Below are 20,427 nucleotides of genomic sequence, written 5' to 3'. Positions count from 1 at the left end.
CAAATTCACCGCTCCTCAGGAAACGAACACTAACATACATAAACAAATAAGATTCAATCTATCGATTACATACTGTTATATAAGCTTAAACAAGATGTTAGCCTTGACTTACAGTAAGTCGTCTGTGAAACAACCACGATCTAAGTCTGTGGAAAGCTGAATGATATCTTCGATTTGTGCAGGTTTCGTCCTCCTCGGTATAGTACAACTCGCTCTGGGAGCGGTTGTCCCCTATTCCCATAATCGTCGAGGCGATAGTGTAGTCCAACTTTGGAATACTGACGCTCCATCCCAAGATGATTTCACTAAAGGCAAGTCTACCTCTCCTGCCGTGATATCTTAATGAGCACCGCACCAATCTGGATCAGGTTAATTCTTTCTACTTTCTGATTTAATTATTTTAGATCCTTCATATGACAACGATTCAGGCATAAAAGTATCACTTCTCTCTCTTATATTGGATTCCAATTCTAAATGGGCCAAAGACCACATTAAGCCATCAGGTGGACAAGCCCTAACGGATAAAGCGACTTTTACGATATACGATAATGGAGAGAAAAAAGATGTGGAAGTTTCAACTGATGAGGTCAAAGATGGTTTTGACATTGATTACGTCCAGGCTAATTGGTGAGTCGAATCAAATGACAATCCATTCGTTATAAGGATTTAAACACTTATACAACGACATATTATCTTATTGCGAACGATAGGTGGTGGCTTGGGATGGAATATGCTTTGGTTAAGACAATCACAAATGGTGAAAATGATCTATCGGTTGAGAAAGGTGATCCAGAAAACATCTTGAAGTGGTTAACGGGCAAGAAAGTTAAGAGATTGACTGATCTGTCTGATAAGGATTATTGTGAGTGGTCTTAAAACTTCACTCACATGTTTTAACTCCATTCCGTCAAAGGAGGAGTGAGAGAGGAACCGAATTTGATATTGATGTGGTCTGCGTTTGGTTCATGGTCCAGTGGAAAATCTCAAGAAGAAAATCGTCATCCTATCAACCGGAGAAAACGAAGTTGATCAACATGATGAAGAAGCAGAAGGGATCAAATATAGAGTAATAACTAACGTTGATGGTGAAGGTTCTGATGTGGATTCTACAACGTAAGTACAGGTCTCCCAAAAGTAGCCAAGATGATTGCATTGTATTCGTCTGATCGAATACGACAGAGTCGACACATTACAGATGGGCGATCCGTACTGGGTAGGAACGCTGAACGAAGATCTCAAGGAGCTCAAGGATGAGTATGGTACTGTCATTGTCTTAGAAGATTGAGAAGCGATAGCTTTGATGACTGTACACGATAATCCTGTTGTAGATGTGTAATCATTACTAACAAATGACATCACCGATATCATCATTCACTACATTATAACATGCATGGACAATCGACATACACGGCTCTTGTTGATTGTGCCCTTGAGGATTTGTCTTGCATGTTTAGCCCTGGTAGAAATGATTGTTTCTCCTCCCATCCCTTGGGACCTGACTGTATCGGTCCATCCCAAGTCGTAGGCAAGGAATATCGATTCCGAGTTGAAGCCCCAATATCATCATGACTAGACCAGGTTTGATTGACGTCAGAATCTCCAATAATCATTGACATGCCTGTGTTTCCAGAACGATCCGGATATGCTGATGAATGCGAGTCAGGATTGGTTGCCCAGTTGTTGAAACTTTGTCCTGACAAACAGGAATGCCCATGCATCGACAGGGGATGAGCTAGGAGACTGTTCATATTCTGGAGATGATCCTGCCCTGGGAGGAAAGAAACCATCTGATTCGAAAAGCTCGAATGGTCTTGATATCCTTCATTCTCGAATCCAATATCGGCCCCCATCCATCCATCATGTCCTATGTCCTCATGCGAAGTCCAATTCATCGGGTCTGAGTTTACCTCAGAGCAGACCGACTGAGTGAAGCTCGCATTGTTGAGACCATTTGCAATATGGGGGATGTCATCTGAGTACCCGACATAGAGTTGATCCCTTCGTCGCGAGAGACGTGTAGTGCTTCTGGGAGAAGGTCATTTCGCCAAAGTATGGCAGGTCTATCCTGTTCAGCGATATTATCCGGGACCGCAGTGGATATTACTGAATGAGTAATTTTGATGCGTCTATCAGCTTTTTCATCTTGTTTGATAGTACCCAAACTACTTTCTTGTCGTGACTTCTTTGAACTGGCCATATAACTTTCTCTATTCTCACGAAAATACTGCATCCACCTCGATCCGTTCCCATACGTACCCGGATAAACAACCTGAAAGTCATCCATCATCATCTTTAGATAATCATCGTTGGCAGTTTTGCTGTCGGTGGTGTATGATAAAGCATGAATCAAGTTTTCGCTCTGTCACAAACAAATCTGTAGTTAGCCTTTCCCGCTGTTGAGTGTCCGTGCGCGTTTAAATGTAACGTATGAATTGAATTCGAGCTTAGCTTGGCTTGGACTGACACATTTCGAACAAGTTGTATTTCCTCCTGATACCTCGTAAGTCTTATATACGTCCGTACGACACCTTACTGGTTCACTTGTGGTGTTATCTGGTAATTTCTGTTCTCCAAAATTACCTTGTGGATCTTTGTGGTCTCCTCTTGGACAGGTACAGGAGATTGGTTTGCGACGAGAGGGAGTAGAGGAACTTGATTGTTTCTTCTTGCTTGGCATGGTTAGTCTCCAGATCTGACCGAAGACTCAACTTCTGTACGATGTATGATACATCATTTCATCCATTCGTCGAACATCCAGTGAGCTTGTATATATATGCCGTAGGTAGATAATGGTGAACCAAGCTGTATGTTGCATGCGAGTAAAGTCTTCTTTTGAGAAGCGAGCTCTCCTTTATCGTCAATTTTGAGCAGTACATCTTAGTCTTCCGAGAGGCTTGGTGACGCTTGTATGTAGACAATCTAATGCACGACGAAGCCAACGAAGCGGATGTATGTCAATCCTCACTCGAACCTCCGAAAAAAAGTTTTTGAACCGTCGACACATTTCACGCGTCATATGGGAAAGTATCAAATCATCACTCACTCAAAACCATCAATTCTCTGTGTGCTCATTACCGTACAGCCAGCATCAGATATCAAGTACGAAGAGAGGTCCAGTAGCATGACCAGCCAACTATCCAAAAAACCCTTGAGACCAATGCCAAAAATGGCCAAATCATCATCGAAAACTCCTTCCGTCATCAAAATCGACGGCAAAGGCAAAGGCAAGGCTAAAGCTTTACCTCCCTCCAAACGACCTCGAGCATCAACCCCTTCCAGCTCCAACTCCAGCTCTCACTCCAATTCCGAGGACGACGAAGGAGATATTCACGGTAACGACAAATCAACAATGTTAGCTCTCCTCGAAGCTCAATCCCGAGCAATGCTTGGACTTGCACCATTACCTACTCAAGGGGAAAGTAGTACCGCATCTAAGGGGAAGAAGAGGGCTATAGAAGAATCTGATTATGAGTCTGAATCTGAATCTGGCTTGGATAATGATGACGAAGAAGAAGAAGGAGAAGAATATATATCGGATGATGGATGGGGTGCGGAAGATGGTTTCGTCACGGACAGTGAGGATGAATTTGCAATTGATCAAGAAGGTGAGTTCAAGCTCGACCAATACTTGGAGAATATACATCATCTCATACTCTTTCGTGATTGCATGATAGCTCTGGAAGAGGAGGCATCAAAAGTGCCAGAAGTGATATTTGATGGTGGTGTAGGCAGTAAGAGGGATATGGGAATGTCAAAAGCGGAAAGAAAAGCATTCATGGTGAGCTCAGCCTTCGTCTAGTACATGTATATACAGTTGTGTACTACATTATATCCTTGTTTCGCTTTGATGTCTCCATTCATGATGTTACGCTGTAATTCCAATACCAGCTATGTATACTAATCTTTCTTGCTTTATGGGATATAGAACGGTAACTCAGCTAAGATGATGGGACTCGAACCTGAAGATGACGGGTATAACACCCTCAGAAAGAATAAGAGAGCTAGAGCAGGTTCGGAGGAAAATGATTTGGATGAACAGTGGGTCATCGATCTCATCCCTCCCTACCATTCATCATATTTATCCAATTCTTCAACACATCATACACAAATATACCAATCAGACATTCACTGACTTTTATTTATCTTGTGTCTCGCATCTCCATCTAGGTCAAATCTCAAACTTGATCAAACACTACATAAAATGTTACTTACCAATCTCCTTCCCTCCGATACACTGGACAAAGCCAATCGACCAAGTGAAAAAAGGAATCACTTACAAGGCCGACTAAGGGAACTTGCATCTTTCAACTTACCAGGTGAAGGTATATCCTCTCTCAGATCAACAGAATTATCCAAACATCCTGCTCATATACGAACGGCGATAATGCAAAAAGCGCAAAAGCGTGAAAAGGCCCAGAGGGAAGAACAGAGAGCAGCAGGGAATATAGATAAACGATTTGGCGGATTATCAGATGGTGGTGGAAAGAGCAGAGGTGGAAGGGAGGTAAAGAGAGCAGATATAGGTAAAGAAGTAGGTAAAAAGAAGGGTATGCAGGGTAGGACGAAAGATGATTCGGAGAGAGCGAGGGGGTTGAGTTTGGGTGTGGGCAAGTTCTCGAATGGGATGTTGAAATTGAGTAGGAGTGAGATACAGAGTGTCAATGGCGCAGGGAGGGGTGATGGAGGAAGGAGAGGTGGAAGAGGGGGGAAAAGAGGTGGGAAGAGGAGATAGGTCTCGATTCTTGTATGCTTTTATCGTACCGATAGGTCAAGATTTATAATCATTCTTGATTGCACATTTTAGGTGTATACACAAGAATAATTCGAGATGGGAAGGGAGTTAGAACATTCAATGTAATCATATCTATCCTGAATAAAGAGTATATCATGATATATGATACGATGTCCATCGCTTTACGATTAAATACACGACAAGACAGATACCCAAGGGAAACCCAAAAGCTGTCCATAACAAAAATAACACCACAACCGCTGTGTCCCAGACATGAAAACAACCTGGAATCGAGCTCCACTTGACTGATACCTGATCCGTCTATCCGACGTTGGAAACATCGCCATGAAACCGATTACTCCTCCTCGCCACTGACTTTCGCCCTCATCTCCATGAAGAACCCACCCAGCTGATCTCTCGGTACGACAAATTCATTGGCAAAGTAATCCAACTGTTTGATGAATTCTTCAGATTCATGTTGGAGCAACTCAGGTTGATAATGGACTGATTTGTTGTATTTCGGTTGAGATGGGTTGGATTTGTCGAGTTCGAGGTAACATCGGAGTTTAAAATTTAGACCTGTCAATTTTGAGGTTGGGTCATATTAGTGAACAGGAACGAAGAGATTATTGCTATCAATGAGAAAAAGATAAAGTAGGCATTATAAAATTGATTGTTCGGCTCGTACAGGTCGGTTCTTCTATCAAGACTTAATCGGAACAAAGGGAAAGGTACATTCAGTACATTCACTTACTCTTTCCATCCACGCACACCAGACAATTGAATATTTCCTCTTTCCCTATCCTAGCAGGTCTAATCTTAACATTGGCAATATTCAACAGCGTCAGATCTTCGTATAACGCCAAACTGGCTGCATCCTTGGCAGCTTCCTCTGCTGAAGCATTGGCAGCAGCGCTAGACGAAGGGTGTTTGTTGGTAGATGAATTTAGTTGCTGTTTCTCGATTAGGGATTTCGAATAGGTCACTTCGGCTTGAATCTGCTTTTGAAGTTCTAGTACTGTGATTGAAGAATGGTCAGTATCGAGCTGACGAGGAAGATATGTTGATACAGAAGATGTGCCTGTGGCTGTCACTGCCTCTAAGGTGATGGAGAAAAGGAGGACACGTACTCTCGGTTTCCTTGGATTTATTATCATTCTTCACCTTTATCAATTCATCTTTCAAAGCTTTCATATCCTTCAAATCCGATTTCCCAGAACCAGAATCGAATGGTCCACCCGCAATTGACAAATCCTTATCCTTATCTGAAACGGTAGATGTTGAGGATGACAAAGCCTTTTCGAGCGCTCTCACTTTAGCTTGTAATTTCTCGGTCAAGGCCGTTTGGGTAGCTATGATATCATTTTGAGCTGAACATGACCACCCTAGGATCAGCTTAGATCTACCTATCTAAGAAAAGCTAAGAGGTAGCTGACCTTTGGCTTGTAAATCTGCTTTCTGCTTATATTTCTCAAACAACCCTTCACCCTCTGTGCGTGATTTGGTCAATTCTTCAAATTGGGACGAATAGGTGTCTCGTTGTGTACGAAATCGATCTCTCTCTGCTGTTACCTACACACTCAGGGTCGAGGAATCAGCTATTGCAAATACGAGCATGATCGAGCTGAGACGACGCACCATGGCCAACTTCCTCTTCAGCTCTTGCTCTTTGATATCGTCTTCGTCCCCGTTTATAGATTGTAACGGCTTTGGTGTCTGAGGTTTGGCTACCGGTTTCGATTTTCTCGGACGGTCATCTTCCTCCGAAACACCTATATGACTGGTGTATCCATCGTCACTAATACCATTTAGCTCACCTCCTATATCGTCTCCATTTTCCTCTACGTCGATGTTCTTCGTTGAGCGAGAAGGAGGTGCATTCTCCTTGCCTACCTGTATAAGGAGTAGGGACGAGATCAGCCAAAGTGCCTCTGTTTACATGCTGCCTTGAAGAGAGCGCTGACCCTCTTGGTACTCTTCGCTGTGCTTGTGCTCGTAGATGCCATGTCGCACTGGAACTACAAAGCAAGATGAAAGTAAAAGCAATCGCGAGACATGGTAAAATGTTTGTTTACACTACACGTCCTTGAACATATCCGGTGGGAACATGGAGATTGAGCATATCTCCGTCTGCCAAGCTATGAGTCTGGTTATGTATGACGTTACTCTGGAATACATATACATATATGCTTACGTGTAGATGCTTATTGCACAGTACATACTCCTGGTGATCTTCTGGGTTTCTTGTTACAAGAGCATGTGCCTTCACTCTTTGTTGAATAGATCAGTCGCTGTCTCGGCTATATCATACACAGGTAAACAATAGAATAGAATTTAGACCAAAGAGCATAGAGAACCAAAACGCATATCTTGCCACTCGCAGCGAACAACGTCGACAAAGTCGCAGAAAAGTAAAACACCTTCTGGTATCTTTCGGTGACCGATTTCGTCATCAACTCCTTTCCTCTGATTTTAGCATCATCAGTAGATACAGTAGTAGTCTTGGCTTGGCCGTGCTAGAGGGCGCCGAACATCATTGGTACATCCAGCGGATCATCGCATCTGAGACCTACATAGTTGCGCCAAATCATCCTTTGGGTTATCCTATTCGATATCTAGGATACGCAGTTCCTCATTCGTCATGGTATCCACACGGTATGTCAATGTCACATCACCTTCGTATTATATAACCTTCTTCTCTTTCTTGTGGTTTGTCATCATTGACCGTATATACATGTATATCGCAGCTCCTCATCTCGTGGACCAGAGACTCCACCCATCTCATCCTCCACCCCACCCATACCTGAAGATACACCTATAGAAATGACCACGACACTCTCAAAGACCAAAGATAATGTTATCAATACTCCCGGTGGAGTCATACACGTACGGCCCTATAGGTCAAGCTCGAATGCTCAACTGAAAGCTGTTCTGAGCTTTACGCCTAGAGTGTCGAGTTTAGATAGGACCAACGAAAGGTCCCAAACAGATGAATTCAGAGGGTTCTTCGTCCTGTTTTGGATTGGTAAGTTAATAAATTCGTTCTGAATGTCTTTGTTGGTCCCAGACCCCTATTCTTTTGCTTTCGTTAATTTCGTGCACTGAGCACTGTGACTCTTCCCTGCTTAGGCCTCGCTCTCCTCTTCCTCCGCACTTCCATGCAATCATGGGAAGAGAACCGTACGCCCCTCTCGTGGACTTTCGGACGACTCATCACTGGAGATGCTCTAGTCCTAGCCATCTCAGACATCATCATGGTTTTAACGATGTTCGTCTGCGTCCCGTTCGTGAAAGGGTTACAAAATAGATGGTACAAATATCACTGGACCGGTGTGATCATTCAACATACCTTCCAAACTATCTATCTTGGAACAGCAGTATGGTGGGGCTGGCACAGACAATGGTACTGGGTACAATCGGGCTTCTTAGTGTTACGTGAGTGTATACAAAACTGTCGCAGTATCCTACAAAGCATAGCTGACCCAGACGTATCGCGCAGACTCAATGTCATCAATGATGAAGGTGAGCTGCGCTGCCGATCCCAAAGAGACTAAAAATCAAGCTGACTAATATCGTCTCAGATGCACTCCTACATGTCACACAACGGTATGCTCGCCACTGTCTACTTCCAATTGCAAGAAGAGAAGAAACAACTGGAAGAAGCTGTCAAAAACGCTCCAGGAGGTAGAGAACAACTTCTCTTGGAAGCTGCTGAGCGTAAAGCTCATTTGGAGGCTTTGGAAGGTCCAACCCCAGTCGGTACTCCTGCTCCTGGTACTCCAGCTTTATCAAGCAGATCAAGTTTCAGTGCTTCAGCACCATCAAGCGGTACGACAGGGTACGAAGATCCCTCCGCAGCGCTGAGAAGACACGTTGGTGGATTCACAGACGCAAGTAAAGAAGGTACTCCAGAGGGGTCGGGATTAGGACCATCAGCAGAGATAAGACAACGTAAAATCTCAAAACCGAAAAAGAAGAATCAAGCTACCGATGCCTTACCTCCCCCTCGACCGAACTTACCATTAGGTACTTCACTTGAACCGTCACATTCTACATTACCTCATGAACCTTCCCCGCCTAGTCTACTGGCTTGGTCGTCCAACGAACAAGTCGCACTTTTAGCGAGGAATATAGATGCCATGCAGGAAGAGCTGGTATCGAATGGTGCAAAAGGATTGAAATGGCCTCAAAATGTCACGTACAGACATTTCTTAGATTTCATGTTTTTCCCTACGTTGGTTTATCAGTTGGAATATCCCAGAACCAAAACGTGAGTATCGGACATCAATCATAACGTGGAGCTATTATTGCTGCTTGATGTATCCATGCTGATCACGAACACACATCTGTAGGATGAGACCCCTGGTTGTGCTCGAGAAAGTAGTGGCTACCCTCGGAACGTTCTCGTTGATATATACTATTACTGAGCATTACATCCTACCTGTTATACCTAAACCTGGAGATCCTCTGATTAGATCGTTCATCAATCTGGCTTTGCCCATGATGGTCAACTATCTCTTGTGAGTCATCTATAGCTGGTTTAAGTCGGTCAACGAGGAAACAGCTAATATCATGTTTCGCTCTGATAGGATCTTCTAGTAAGCTGCCTGACACGGGATATACCATACCTGTTTACGTACCAGCTGACAATATGATTGGTAGCATTATATTCGAATGTGTCTGTACAGGCTTTGCGGAATTGTCTTAGTGAGCTATCATCTCCTCTAGCTGCTTTACCGAAGGATTGGGGATCAGCTAGCTGACAAAGCTTCATTCATAGCTTCGCGGATAGGGAGTTTTATCAGGATTGGTGGAATTCGACGTCGTGGGATCAGTTCAGTAGGAAATGGAATAAACCTGTGCATGTGAGTCATTGCGTCTTCGTGTATGTAGAGACAGACTTTGCGATTAGCATGTGGTCATGCGATATATATCGATGCTGATGGTATCATATGACCAGACTTTCCTTCTAAGACACGTTTACGCTTCGACTATGACAGGCCTCCAACTATCCCGGACCAGCGCAGCATTCGTCACTTTCTTGCTTTCTGCATTATGTCATGAGTTGGTTATGGCGGTGGTCACGAAGAAAATCAGACCTTATTTATTCTTGATGCAGGTGAGTCTTGGTATGACATGAAAGACAAATTGCATACTTTTACTGATGGATCTCTCTCTCTCTCGACATTGTTATTTAGATGGCCCAATTACCTATGATCGCACTTGGTAGATTACCAATAGTGAAGCGAAACAAGACCGTCGGGAATATAGTCTTTTGGGCAGGGTTGATGAGTGGTTTCCCGTTGTTGTGAGTTCAAAACTTAAGTATGATCGAGTTGTTCTGTTAATTTTTGCTAACATCACATTGTTGTCATGATAACAGAGCGATATGTTATTTGATCTACTAGTTTCAGTTTCAGTATCAGTGATGATCAATCGAGATACACGATACACTGAATGAGAGGGAACGGAGCAGATTGGAAATGAAAGAATAGATAGAATTTCTTGAATAAAGAATAAACCATAATATATCCATTAAATTAACGAAAGAATGGAATAAACGAAATGCACGACTCTTAAACTTTTCCGATTATGTAATTTGCAAATAGTACGGGTATAATTCTTGAGAATGGATCAGTAGAAATACATGAGATTACTCCCTTGACGTCGAGCGTCAAAGTCAGTGATCCACATGGCTTGTAGTAAGATACTTCGACGAATCCTTAAATCATACCGTAGGACTGAGACGACCAGGATATTACATTTCAGCCATTATATTGTAGATGTACAATACAATGATGTGCTTATACGTTATCGTCGCATGCTGATCAATTTACTCATTCATATACATCTAAACCTTCTGTACAATTCATTCCAGCATCCCAACAGAGATCAACCTGCTTTTTCAATTGAATACATGTCTATGTGGAAGTTTTTCTTTATGATCAGAGTCGTTATTTATGTTTACTTCTTTCTTATCATTCTGTTCTTCTGTTTATCTTTAGCTCTTTATCATAACATCCCTCCATCTTTGACACGTTCTTTCCACCTTAATCCCAATTTTCCAATTCCCGTTTTCTGCTTCGACCTTGAAAATCCGTTCTTCTTTTCTTCTTGAGATTGGCATTTTCTTGTATCTTGCTAACTTTGACAACAACATAAAGTACTATCAATCAATCATCTTCCCTCTTGATCTATCATTCCTTGAATGTTGAGGTGTATATAAGTTTAAGCTGGTATATGGGAGGTTTACCAGTGTGGAACATCCGATTGTTCTGAGAATCTTATTTTGCATTTCATTCGTTCCTTTTTGCGATTATCCGTTTGATCGAATCTCCTTCTAAAACCTACAAGGATCCACACAGATCACCCCTGCATTCTCATTCCACGCATAACCCCATTCTCCCAGAACTTGCTTTATACTAGTACCCAATCTTACTTTCGATGCTCCCCTCAAAGGATCTTGAGACCCCACGTGTTTCTCCTCGCCAATTACTATGTATGCTGTGAATAAGGGAAGCGTAGATCAGTAACGTATTATCAAGAAAATTGGTGATGACGATGAAGATTGTATCGAGCATGACGAGTGAACGACGACTGAATATATACTCACCAAGTCCTCTGAAATTCTCTCTTTCAAGCTATCGTCCACAAATTATGTCAGCATCAAATCGCGCTACCCTTCCCGTCCTTTTGGGTACTTCTAGAAGAACATTCACTCACCTCAGCTAAAAATTGTCCAGTGATTTCCTGCCCTTCACCACCATGTAATGTATGTAGGTCTAACAGCGCCTCGACTCTCTCTGCCGAACTTAGGAGTTCTCCCCCAAGCACAGATCGCGGTGCAGTACCCATGATCACTCCCAATCCTCCGGCACATTCTTTCCCTCTCTCAGATCTATCCGACGGATCATCAGACCACAAGGGATCTCGTTCTCTGATGGCCAGCTGAGCTTCCATCCTCCTTTCTCTCACCAAAACCTGAGCAGCCTCCGAACTCTCATTCAACATACGTTGATTCAACGCTTTACCCTCTCTTGAGAATCGCTTAGCCGCCGCTCCATCCCCTCGGCGGAAGGCATCAGCAGCTCGAGCAAGACAGGCATTACGTGCGTGACCTAGTCTAATGGCGGTAGATCGAGTGGACATGTACTGCTCGTTCGTTGCCGATCCGGTCTTTAGGGTAGGTAATAAAGCTGGTGGACGCAATTTGATACGTGATGATGGTTTGGGTAGAGCCACTACTAGTGAAGGAGAGATGTTCGGTGAGGATACTTGGCCATGAGCAAGTAAAGGGGATTGGCGCATCCCGGAAACTTGGAAAGTCGGAGCAGGACCTGGTGCAGCTCTCTTGACGGCGTTGGCAAATCGATTTCGAGAGGGGTCGAATCGAGCTCCCCTGCCTATTCTAGCTGATAGCAAATCGGGGAACTCGTCGGCGGGAGTATATGATGATTGTTGAGCATATCCATCGGAAGATATTTCGACATGGGACATTGCGGACGACAGTGCATTGGGATCGAGATTGTTTGGCAATTGATGTAAGAACCTATGAACGACAATCAGCTATGTTCAGGAAACTCGGCAGTTATTAGCTGACTTACTCGCAATTCGGTCCTTTTGCACAGTGGCCCCGTAGCCAAAATCTGCACAATGCTCTATCGATATCATGGCTATTTGGTTCCACATTCATCAGTAATCATTCTCCGCGATTTGAGTTAGTGATTGAGATGGCTCACCTAAATCTACAATCTGATCTCCTGCATTCTCCAGCCAAGAAATACCTACACATCTTGCCAGCGTTCCCACCAGGACTTCTCGTTCCACCAACGAAACCAGGCGACATATCGCCTCTGAACGATCGACCACCTTGTTGGAAATATCCTCTTTCGGGAGCATGATGTCCCATCACACTACCTACTCCACCTCTATTCCCTACACCAAGTAACGGTCGGGGAGATGATACTCTCTGAGGAGTCGATGCGCCAGATCGCGGATGGTGAGTATGTTGAGATACCAAATATCCCATGGCAGATTCGAAATCATATCCTGAACGATGTAACGCATCTTCCAAATCTGATCTTGGTACCGAGGTGAACACTGAGCAAAGTACATCTAAGGGTGTCATACCTGATCCAGCGAATTCTTCGTCGGTCATTTCGCCCTGTTGTCCCATCGAAGAATCAAAGGAAGATTCAGAATATCCATCATTCGAGTAAGCCGTGTTCAACCCTGAGGACGATCCAAACGGTAAGAACGGTTTGGCTTCGGTGTTCAGATACGATGAGGGATCTTGATGATGTAGCTTAGGTAAACCTTTACCGAAAGGAGAGAATTCATCATCGTCGTCATCATCAGGTATAACACCTTTATAAGAAGAAGTTCGGCTGAATGTAGGTGTATTGGCTCCTGAAGGCGAGTTGAATACGTCAGGCATTTTGATGGTTGTTCGGTTAGGTGTACCCATAGGTGAGTGGAACGGCGAAGATCGATCGCTAAATAACGGTGCAGCGATGGCTATACTTGAGTTGGTTCTTGACATACTGGTCGGACCTATCGCACCAAACGGCGAAGCCGATCTGGGTGGGTTGTCGGAAGCGATATCTTTCCATGGATCAGAAGGTAAGAATGGAGTGGAAGCGGAACCTGCGCCACCTGTACTTGATCCAGCGGAGGCGACTCGAGCTGTAGGACTGAAAGTAGCCGCTTTGGCATTGAGCATCCGAGGTGAGATGACTGGTGAGCCAGAAGAGGCGCTGTGCCCTGATGATGACGCTGGTGCAGCTGGGTTAGACGGTACAGTAGGAGGAGCAGGCTGAGCGAGGGCGGGTGAGGGAGAGTGAGGTCGACCCAGAGGAGTTCGATTACGGAAAGAGGGTACTCTAGTGGGTGTGAACGGCCGTAAGGGATGCGCGACGGCGGGATTAGGTGACCCTCTGGCACGAGAGGGAGTGAAATGAGGTGCGTAGGGAACCTGTTCGACGTCGTCTGCAGTGGGATCGACATGTCAGCGAGAAGAATGATGATGAATGATATAGGTCTGTACGTGAGGGCAAGTCCACTTACCCTTCCTCCTATGCATGCAGTCTAAGCAGACTTGATCCATAAGTACCTCATCCTGATACAGCACGATTATCAGCTATGGTTGATACCAATGAATATACTGGAAGCTTAGCTCACTTTGGCCAGATCGCCCATGAATGGCTTCAATACATCCTTGACCTTCTCTTCTTCCTCGTTATCTAGTAACTCGACTATCTTCTTCACCAGACTATCCCTTTCTGCACCTGATATCCCTCGGGCCGTCTCCGATCTTGAGTTCGTCTGCTTCTTGGGGGTCTGTAATGTAGGGTTGATACCATCGGCAGATGGTGTGGAGGTCGTAAGCGGTGGTGAGGGTGAATCATCCTCATCTGATTCACCAGATGAAGAAACGCTCAAAGGGTGTTGACCAGTCGATGAGGAAGTGGTGGGTTTCGTAGGTGATATATTGACATTTTGTAATAAGCCGAAAATGTAATGTGCCAAATGTGGGTATGTTGTAACTGTTAAAGAAGGTGTAGGTGCTGGCGCAGGACTTGCTGATGATCCTGCACTGCCCGAGGAAGTTTGAGATGGTACACCCAATCCTAAGAAGTTGATAGTTGAAGGTTTCCTCGGTGAAGGTGATCTCAAGGTCGTATCGTCATAGTTGATAGGTGTTGAAGAACCTGAAGAAGACGCTGTACCAGTCGTGGTGGGGAATACGCCTTGACCCCCTCCACCACCTATTGTCGGTGTAGCTGCAGATGGATCTTGATCGACTGGTGGCGATGTCGAGGGTCTATTGTCTGACATGGTGCGAGTCGATGATGTCAAGAGATGCGATGTGATAGAAATGAACAAGGCATCGAAACGATGCGTGTTTATGAGTGTGTTATAGGAGGAATAAGATTTGTAAGGCTGCTCCTACCAAGGTTTAATCGTGAATGAATTCGAATGTTGGACTTGCAACTTGGCACTCACTTGGACTGTGGACTATGGGTGGAAGATGACGCACACACCCACCTCACCACCCAGACTCACTCTCCCACGGTGCACCCATCGTTCAACCAAGGACAGCTGCACTCCCCTCTCACCAAGTCACCAAGCAAAAACAAATACTCGATCCGTACATTGTATTAGTCCACTCAATCACATATAAGCATCAAGAATGTCAGACCCAACCATCGCAGGCTCATCGCCCTCGCAAATCACTTCAGCTGAAGTTCAGCCCCAAGCACAGTCGCAATCTCAGCTTGCCAACCCTAACTCTCAACCCACTCAAAACGGCACAACCTCAACTGCAAGTATTAATGCGGAAGCAGGACCATCTTCCCCTCGAAACAATGGTCCGAGTCAATCAGAAGATGTAGTCATGACAAACGGAGAAACTACAGAAGCAGATACCACTGTAGATCAGTCGAAAGCGAACGGTACGATGGATGAACCAAACGCAAACGGAGTGGAAGAGGAAGATACTCGGCCTGATTTGACTGAACTGTTCGCTGCCAGACGTGCAGAAGAATTAGAAAGGAGAGATAGAAGTTTGGTAGATTTCTTGAAGATGTTAGATGGGTACAAACCTCTGGTATGTCATGTACCATACACATTTGTTGGACAACTTCATGTATTGAAAACAAGCTGATTACTCTTGGGGGGTCCGTAGATACCTGAAGAAGTCACGGAATATTACTTACAGAGATCAGGATTCGAATGTTCAGATCCTAGATTGTGAGATCGAATTCTTTCATCGATCATCCGCTGGACCTTTCTTCCATCCATTCGTGGTTTAAAAAGCAAATAGCTGACTTGAGCTTAATTTGTCAATGATAGAAAACGTCTATTGTCATTATCAGCACAGAAATTCATTTCCGACTTATCGAGAGACGCATATCAATTTGCCAAATTACGTGTCAACGGTACGAATGCAGGTGGGAGAGGTAGACCGAATACGGGTGGTGTGGTAAGTTGTTGCTCGTCAATTCCGTGCAGAAAACTGGGATGTGGGATTGTAAAAATATTGGAATAAACTGTAATTCGGCAATGGGTTCCGGTGAATCTTACACCATCGATTCCACACTCCTTTCTCTTCTTACTTTTGTGCTTTCGATTTCGATGTCTCAAAAATACAAATCACATCGAGAAATAACGTTCAGCTGATCAATTCCTGGTCTATCTGTCGTCAACGCAGGATCGTAATCGCGTAGTATTAACAATGGACGATCTAAGTTTGGCTTTGTCCGAGCACGGTGTCAACGTAAAGAAACCAGATTATTGTGAGTCTTCCTCCCTCCCCTTTCTCTTTCTCATTCTTCAATCCTTTTGTTATATCAGTTATCAGATGAAAGGGGAATACTGACTATAACATTGTCGGTTCATTAACCTATTGCAGATTTATAAGTTCATCAATCACATAGACCCTAAGCCTTCAGCCTGAATGAGGCAATGTACCATCATGTATACATGTACTCCTACATCATTGCTATCTGCTCCATTCTCATGATTATAATTACAACTCGGAGGTATCTTCATAACGTACAATCAAGGAAAGACAAGTGAACTTGACGCACTAACGGTATACGCACTAAGCACTCATATCACTCGACTATCACCCATATTCATTTGCTATCAATGCTCTCATGCAAATTGAAATACGAATGGTTGGTTTTCAAAACATATCATTCTTGATACATATCATATCCATATCCATATCCATATCCATAACCATATCCATATCATTCAAATATCATCGAACAGATTGAGGACCACGCGAGAAAATCCAGATCAGAAGCAAAAGAAAGAGGAAGAGGAAAATTCAATACTGTATTACTCAAGAAGAAGATATAACATTTATAGATGGTCAAAATACTCAGACATGAATCTCTCCTCCCAACCAACTGTAATCGAACACCTGACAAGTCTAGTCATCTACCAGAGAGCTAGCGTTTGGAGAGATCAATTCAATTGAATCGATAATCGGTTTCGACTATTAGAGAAGACGAAAGAAAGAGAAAAAAAGAAACACTCCCAAGAAAGACAAGATGAAATATCAATATCGAAAGATATAACAATATACAACGATGTTATCGCAACACGATCAGATTTATTCACAAATATACAGAAAACGAAGAGGTGAATTATCATTAATTATCGTCGTGTATCGGTATCGTTGATTTCGTTGAACTTGATTTCGATTTCTTTGGTACAAGATCGGAGATGATAAACTAGATGAAATATAGATATATCATCGGGGATCACATAGTCTCAGGTGAAGCACCTTGAGAACAATGGATGGATCTACCGATCGAATGGACGGAAGGAGCAGGTGAACCGATCTGTTGTTGAGATTGAGATTGAGAATGAGGGATCATCTTGACTTCATCGTAACTTGAGCTGACATGTGTACCATCGTTTGATTGAGTTTCAAGTCCATTTGCTCCTCCTCTACCCCATGAGGTTTGTTCAGGCGATTCACTACCTTGTTGTTGATAATACGAACCACCATTGCCGTTTGGATTACCTTGTTGTTGGACGTATGGTCCCCAGATAGGTACATAGACCGGTTGGTTTGGTTGTGGATGACCGTGAGCGGGGGGAATAGGAACATAATGGTAACCTGGAGGTAAATGTTGTCCGTTAGGTGGAGGTGGCGCAGGTGCACCATACCCCGTCGTACCAGATGGTGCTTGGTGTTGAACATATTGAGAATAGGGCATTAATTGTCTAGAAGAACCATCGTATGCAGGACCTGAAGATGGTCCTTCACCTGATGATCCAGAATCAGGATATCCACCACCAAACATACCTCTAGCTTTCTTATCTTCAGCAGAAGTACCAATGATGAGATGTTTGGATCGTGCGGTGCTCTTGGCTTTACCACCTACTTTAGGTGGTTTGGTGGAAGGAGGTGTAGAAGATGGTGGATGGTATCCACCACCCGCAAACCAGGTCTCGCAACCTGCTCGAATGGCCCACTTGCGTGCACCACCAGATTGATCACCGAATGGTCGAGGTAGCTTAACGAAGGCTTTGCACATCGATGTCTGGTGTCGTACTCCGTTATAGATCTTGGTGGGGTTTTGTCGGTAGTCTACCGAAAGCAGAATTATCTCGTCAGCACCAAATCCAAATGAATCAGAGGGTGAGGACAGGGTAGTACCGGCAAGGATGGAATGATTGTGTGAATGATGAGGATGGACAGTTTGTGTGGTGTTTAGACGATAAGGGCATCCATCATGATGGAGGATAGGGTGGGTGGCAAAAAAGGAAAGTACCGGAATGCGTAAAGTAAGATAAGATTTCAGGATCAAATAGACTCACAGGGATATCTCTTCTTGATGGAATCTGATATTTGAGAAACATACAATTGATGAGGAGGAGGAGCGAGGAGTAGAGCTTCACCGATGAGAGCAGCGTATGACATGGGCGGTCTAGGAGCTGGAAGCTCACCGGGAGCGAGGATAGGTTCGTCCTGCTTCTGAGGGATGGCCATATGGTGCATACCCCAATGGTAAGGGGATTGCTGTTGTTGTTGATGGTGATGAGAGGGAAGGATGGATGACATTGGTTGTTGCCAAGGTGATGTTGTCGAGGAAGGATAACCGTCGTATGAGATTGGATCAGGGTAATGTGGTTGTTGGTGTTGATGTTCCTCGTGAGGATGAGTATAGTATGTTTGGTGTGGATGAGGATGAGGATGAGGGTAAGGATGAGTGGCAAGGTGATGATGAGGGTGTGATGTATTTGTATTTGTATTCATATTTGCAGTTGAGTTGTTCGATGATGTATTTGACAGATAAGGCGTGTTAACCTCGTGTGTCGATTGATTCTGATTCTGGTGGTGACTGCTACCATGAACAATAGAACCATTGGAAGTGTTATTATTATCGGAAACAGCCGATGAAGAAGAGGTCGAGGCCGAGAAGTTGACAGCGGGCGCAATGAGGGGTACACTCTGCTGTCGGACATTGCTGATGTTATTGTTGCTGTTACCATTTAGCCGATCATCAAAGGAGTAGGTAGGTGGTGCAGGAGGTGGGAAGGAAGATCCGGTAGTCATGACTCTTCTTGGCCAAGAAGGTGAAGGTGTATTTTGGACACCATTGTGTGACAGTGAGGGGCGTAGAGCAGGCTTAGAGCTCTTTGGTATCGCATGAGACATGAAGACATCGGATTGGGAATGAGAATGAGAATGAGAACCACAGTCGGATGCACTAGCGTGGGACCTATTTGATCGGGAAAAGGAAAAGGAAAAGGAAAACAGAAGTACAGTCAGCCGACGTCACTCTTTTACCACGATTGCATGGCCACAATGATGGTAGATCTGATTGATCGATGCATCGCAGATCATGGATAGTCGATGAAGATGTACAGGGAACAAGAAGAAAGTGAAGATGAAACCACAAACTCACTGCATGATCGACGAAGGTTCGTTGACAATCACTGTACCACTTAGACCGTAAGATTGTGGTGAAGGCGTGTTGGGGTATGGAGGTTGCATTGGACTTGTGTGCAGATTTCTCTCGAGCGAAGGTGGTGGTGAGGTGGAGATGATCCTTTGGTGATGAACAAAAGGCGAGGAGGATGGTACCGTATGACGAAGAGACGAAGTTGGAGGCGAAGATGTTTGTGGTTGTGTTAATTGAGGATCAATCTCGAATTCAATGTCGATTGGTTGAACAAGAGAGTTTGTCGTTGTGGTCGTGTTGGGAGTGGGAGTAGCAGTTGCGGTACCTGCAGCGGTGCTGTTATATCTTACTGAAGACCAGTTTGTTTGACGTATTTTTGGAGTGGGTGTTGATGGTAATGCAAACATCGCGTTCAACTACCTTCGGTGTGAGAGGGTAGGCGAGAGTCGGTCCAATATATAACACAACACACACAGTGTGAAAAGGGGGAGGCGATGGAGAGATAGTGAGTAAGAGATGTAGATAGATGGATTGAAATGAAACAATCACGTTTCAAAGTACCGCCGGTGTATATGAAGAGAGAAATCCTATGTATGTATATGTGTAAGGAAGACGATATCTTGATTGTGTGGAGCGATCGTATGAAGTGATGAATGATGGGGGGAAAGATGGGAATGGGATGAAATTCGACTCTGAGTTCTTTCCTTTGGCCAGGTTCTTATATCATCAACTGATCAGAAACGTTTCGTATTGTCTCTAATCAGACCGAGAGGTTGATCAATTGATTGATTCCTGATCAGAAGTGATCAGATTAGATTGATCAGGCAGGATTCCAGAGGACGGGCGAATGAATTTATCTGGTAGGAACGTAGACCGAAGTAAGGAGGGGGTGGCGAAGTAATGTCTTCTGAGTTTAGTACCTTGATAGTGTAATCGGAAGATTGACCGAAAAGAATTTGATCACGATCACAAACAATTGTTGTGTGGTTTGGTGTGGGTGTGGTGTGTATATGGTTTATTGTTTGTGTTGAACAAAGATGAGGAATAGATGAGTATGTGTATAACATATGTCTGTGTTGTATCGAGAGCAAAAGGAAAAAAAAAGAAGAATAAGGAGATCCGAACCCTTTATAGATGTTCTGTATGCACAAACAGTATGATCATACAAACTAGTTAGTCAGCGAGTATCAACTCAAAGGAATCGCATCAGTACCAGATAGCGGTATCACTCGGTTAACATCAGTTCGAACGTTAATGCCAAAAAGT

General features: G+C 44.0%; 8 protein-coding genes across 8 annotated transcripts; 4 read left to right on the top strand and 4 right to left on the bottom strand.

Annotated features, from left to right (window-relative positions):
* Positions 1-94: 94 nt before the first annotated feature.
* I203_100201 (uncharacterized protein) lies at positions 95-1,285 on the top strand (the record flags this gene model as incomplete). The annotated part of the gene is made up of 6 exons (XM_065516586.1): positions 95-113; positions 183-311; positions 405-627; positions 711-862; positions 975-1,113; positions 1,180-1,285. The coding sequence occupies 6 exons, from the start codon at positions 95-97 to the stop codon at positions 1,283-1,285; spliced, it is 768 nt and encodes a 255-aa protein (XP_065373404.1).
* Positions 1,286-1,903: 618 nt separating this feature from the next.
* Positions 1,904-2,677, bottom strand: I203_100200 (uncharacterized protein; the record flags this gene model as incomplete). The annotated part of the gene is made up of 2 exons (XM_019149198.1): positions 1,904-2,359; positions 2,465-2,677. The coding sequence occupies 2 exons, from the start codon at positions 2,675-2,677 to the stop codon at positions 1,904-1,906; spliced, it is 669 nt and encodes a 222-aa protein (XP_019001725.1).
* Positions 2,678-3,166: 489 nt separating this feature from the next.
* On the top strand, positions 3,167-4,732 carry I203_100199 (uncharacterized protein; the record flags this gene model as incomplete). Its single annotated transcript, XM_019149199.1, has 4 exons — positions 3,167-3,605; positions 3,675-3,778; positions 3,926-4,038; positions 4,168-4,732. The coding sequence occupies 4 exons, from the start codon at positions 3,167-3,169 to the stop codon at positions 4,730-4,732; spliced, it is 1,221 nt and encodes a 406-aa protein (XP_019001726.1).
* A 355-nt stretch (positions 4,733-5,087) lies between these two features.
* I203_100198 (uncharacterized protein) lies at positions 5,088-6,738 on the bottom strand (the record flags this gene model as incomplete). Its single annotated transcript, XM_065516585.1, has 7 exons — positions 5,088-5,311; positions 5,487-5,750; positions 5,863-6,102; positions 6,169-6,304; positions 6,371-6,504; positions 6,550-6,625; positions 6,697-6,738. The coding sequence occupies 7 exons, from the start codon at positions 6,736-6,738 to the stop codon at positions 5,088-5,090; spliced, it is 1,116 nt and encodes a 371-aa protein (XP_065373403.1).
* An 817-nt stretch (positions 6,739-7,555) lies between these two features.
* On the top strand, positions 7,556-10,140 carry I203_100197 (uncharacterized protein; the record flags this gene model as incomplete). The annotated part of the gene is made up of 10 exons (XM_019149201.2): positions 7,556-7,757; positions 7,862-8,167; positions 8,232-8,254; positions 8,314-9,002; positions 9,085-9,252; positions 9,395-9,439; positions 9,513-9,597; positions 9,693-9,851; positions 9,931-10,040; positions 10,116-10,140. The coding sequence occupies 10 exons, from the start codon at positions 7,556-7,558 to the stop codon at positions 10,138-10,140; spliced, it is 1,812 nt and encodes a 603-aa protein (XP_019001728.2).
* Positions 10,141-11,072: 932 nt separating this feature from the next.
* On the bottom strand, positions 11,073-14,569 carry I203_100196 (uncharacterized protein; the record flags this gene model as incomplete). Its single annotated transcript, XM_065516584.1, has 7 exons — positions 11,073-11,236; positions 11,346-11,373; positions 11,456-12,281; positions 12,337-12,405; positions 12,472-13,720; positions 13,799-13,850; positions 13,913-14,569. 7 exons carry the CDS (start codon positions 14,567-14,569, stop codon positions 11,073-11,075), a joined length of 3,045 nt encoding a protein of 1,014 aa, XP_065373402.1.
* A 355-nt stretch (positions 14,570-14,924) lies between these two features.
* Positions 14,925-16,153, top strand: I203_100195 (uncharacterized protein; the record flags this gene model as incomplete). Its single annotated transcript, XM_019149203.2, has 5 exons — positions 14,925-15,341; positions 15,420-15,484; positions 15,587-15,716; positions 15,945-16,029; positions 16,146-16,153. 5 exons carry the CDS (start codon positions 14,925-14,927, stop codon positions 16,151-16,153), a joined length of 705 nt encoding a protein of 234 aa, XP_019001730.2.
* An 854-nt stretch (positions 16,154-17,007) lies between these two features.
* Positions 17,008-19,568, bottom strand: I203_100194 (uncharacterized protein; the record flags this gene model as incomplete). Its single annotated transcript, XM_019149204.1, has 3 exons — positions 17,008-17,843; positions 18,074-18,978; positions 19,165-19,568. The coding sequence occupies 3 exons, from the start codon at positions 19,566-19,568 to the stop codon at positions 17,008-17,010; spliced, it is 2,145 nt and encodes a 714-aa protein (XP_019001731.1).
* Positions 19,569-20,427: the final 859 nt, after the last annotated feature.

Source organism: Kwoniella mangroviensis, assembly GCF_000507465.2.
Source record: "Kwoniella mangroviensis CBS 8507 chromosome 1 map unlocalized Ctg01, whole genome shotgun sequence".
NCBI classification, from domain to species: domain Eukaryota; kingdom Fungi; phylum Basidiomycota; class Tremellomycetes; order Tremellales; family Cryptococcaceae; genus Kwoniella; species Kwoniella mangrovensis.
This window is presented reverse-complemented; position numbering and strand designations above follow the sequence as displayed.